The sequence below is a fragment of the Suricata suricatta genome, chromosome 12 (assembly GCF_006229205.1).
Source record: "Suricata suricatta isolate VVHF042 chromosome 12, meerkat_22Aug2017_6uvM2_HiC, whole genome shotgun sequence".
Classification (NCBI taxonomy): Eukaryota; Metazoa; Chordata; class Mammalia; order Carnivora; family Herpestidae; genus Suricata; species Suricata suricatta.
This window is the reverse complement of record NC_043711.1, coordinates 105,421,350-105,424,070: the sequence shown is the minus strand read 5'-3', so window position 1 is coordinate 105,424,070 and position 2,721 is coordinate 105,421,350. Positions and strand designations below refer to the sequence as shown.

The 2,721-nt window shown below is 59.2% G+C and overlaps 1 protein-coding gene across 1 annotated transcript in view; it reads left to right on the top strand.

Moving 5' to 3' along the window:
- The window catches only part of YTHDF1 (YTH N6-methyladenosine RNA binding protein 1), a 12,490-nt gene extending 10,194 nt beyond the window's left edge, over positions 1 to 2,296 (top strand). The window contains exon 4 of the mRNA XM_029917445.1: positions 1,043 to 2,296. Within this exon, the coding sequence (XP_029773305.1) occupies positions 1,043 to 1,069 (27 nt within the window). The 3' untranslated portion in view covers positions 1,070 to 2,296. The remainder of the gene's footprint in view (positions 1 to 1,042) is intronic.
- The last annotated feature ends 425 nt before the right edge of the window (positions 2,297 to 2,721 follow it).

Here is a 2,721-nt window from a genome sequence, read left to right as displayed (position 1 = left end):
CTGCGGCGGAGGGGGGCGCCGGGGCGCGGGGGCGCGGGGGCTGGCCCGGGGCGGGAATGCGGGCGGCAGAGCACACCCCGTGAAGCTGGTTTGTCTCGGAGCTCATCCTGAGATTTTTTTCCTGCTTTTTTTGATATCAAAACATCCTTTTTAAGATTCGGTACCAGCTGACACGGTTGGGCCCGCAGTGTGACGGATGTCCCGGAGCACGGGCGGCCGGTGGGTGGTGGCGCCGCTAGTGTCGGGCGCTGCGGTCACGGTAGCCCAGGAGGATGGTAAAACTTGGAAGACCCATGGGTCCTTCTTTCGTATGGGGAAGAGGGGCGTGTCATTTATTTCCAGCGACTGAAACGCTGTCCTGACTCCTCTGGGTGTGAAGTGAGTAGTAAGTTGCTGAATTCACAGGGATAGAGCAGAGACCACTGGTCGTGAAGCTTAAGCTCCTTGGTGGACTCAGGCCGGCAGCTTCATGTGGCCGTCAGACACTGTGATCTTGCCTCTTCCCGACTCACTAGGTCCCGAGGGTTGTGACGAGGCTGGGGGCGAATTTCTGCCCCTAACCTGGTTGCTGTTTTTAAGGGTCTGGAGTCCCAAACTTGGCTTATCGAGTGGGGTTTGGGAAGAGAGAGTGCTGAGCCGGTCCCTGAGATGTGCGCCTGCAGGCCGACTCGGGGCTCCAGGGAGCAGGGGAGAGGTGTGCAGCCCCGCCGGGGCCCTCCGCGCCGCCCTCCCTCCTAGGTCCGCTGTGTCCGTGTGTCCTGCGGAGTGCAGCCGCAGTGCTGAGAGGAGGGACTGGTGACGAGAAGCCAGCCGGGCAGACGTGGGGAGAGACCGGGTGTGTCACGGGCGCAGCACATGCGCTCTGGGAGAGGTGGGTCTGCGTGTGGCAGGACCCAGACCTGGCCAGAGAGGACTTGCGGAGGGCAGGTGGGCGCCGAGGGGGTGGCCCTCAGGAGCCCCGGGCCCGGTCCACAGGGGCCCCAGCGCGGGTGCCCCTGGCGCGTTCACTCATGTGCTCAGCCCTCCTCCTTCCTGTTCGCAGGAGCGGCAGAACCGGAACCGACAGTGAGGACGGCCGGCGTCCGGGGCGGAGAGCGTGGAGGAGGACGTGCGCTTGGTGCTGTCGTCTGTGCGGGCCCGACCTGCTGCGTCTTCGCTCTTCTGTCTTTTATTTTTGCCCAGATGGACCTGCGTTCGTTTGTACTTTTCTATGTATTACAGTGTGGTAGAACTCACTAATAAAGGGACATGTTTTTTGTCAGCCTGTCAATCAGATCGAACGTGAAACACGGGCCTTCATGACAAAACCAGACAGGAAGCCCTGCACACCCGAAGGTTTTGTGTGTGTTTTTGTTTGTTTGTTTTTTGTTTTGTTCACGGAAATTATGTTCTTACTCCTCTGTTCGCTGTCCCTTGCCGTGTTTACGTGGACCTCCTGTCTCCTCTGTCCTGCTCTGCAGCAGACGCGAGAAACCGTGGCCGCTTCTGGCATTTACTGTCTTCTGTTAAAATACTTCCTTTCAAAATGTTGACATCAACAGGTTAGCGATCACCTCATTTGGCCAGTTTGCCATTTTTATTACCTGTTGTCTGTCTAAGATGCTAATCTGTGTGATTTTTCTACTAGACAAAAAGACACATTTTAGTTCTTCAGATGTGGTGACGGTGGCCTGGTGCATGGAGCGCTGTCCCCCTTGTGCGTCCCTCGCGGCTCCTCATCCCGGTGGGCGGCGGGCAGGGGCCAGGCTCAGCGGGCAGCTGCTCCAGGCTGTGTCCAGATCACCCCAGTGCCCCTGCTCGTCACCCAAGACCCCGTGGCCACTCTGAGTTCCCCGCCCACGACGCTGAGCTGGACACGCGGGATCTGCCGGCGCGGGCGGCGCATCCCCAGGGTCCCCGTGTGCGGCTGGTTCCTTCTTCCCTGTCGAATGGGTCAAACAAACAAACAAAAACACCCTTTTAGAAACTGAATTTGCTGTCCTGTTTTGTGGAACGAGGGACCTTGACCTCGCTGCCACCTGGAGTCTGAGTTAAGCATGACCATGGTGCTCACACCTGTCGCTCTGGCACACAGTCTGCACGCGCCCATTGTAGGGACCTTACTGTCTAGAGAGCAGATACCTTCCGAAAACTATTTACTCCAAAAGACCCGCTGAGTTAAAGTTTAAGCTGTATTATTTAGACTTGTATTTCGAACGTGTCACTCTCTCTGAACTGTTCCCGCCTGTGTGGAGTCACGACACCATCGAATGACTCTGGAGAATACAAGCCTTAATAAACAAGACCTATTTAGCAAGTCTGGGGTCATGTCATTCTTCACCCCGTTTCAGGGGTCGGTCGTGGTGGTGACCTCACAGCCAGCTGGGGGGGGTGATTCTCCGCACGGGCCGCCCGCTCTCGTCTGCCGCTGGGGCGCCAGGGTGCCGGGGACCCCCTGAGGCCGTGCGGGGCTGCGGGAGAGGCGCAGGAGCTATGTAAAGATCCGGTTGCAGCTCCCAAGTTCACAGCCCCCCCAGCGCTGGGCTGCAGGCCTTTCCGGGTCCTGGCACCGGCCTCCCCGCCTCCTGCCTCTGTTAGTTCTTCAGCCGCGGGTGCCAGCATGCAGGAAGTCGGCACCTGCTCTGTGGGTCTCACCGCTGAGGTAAGATTGACGGGCACGAGCCGTGGGAGATGTGAGGGGGGGCAGGGCTGAGACGCCGTCGTGCTCCCCGGGGGCCCCGC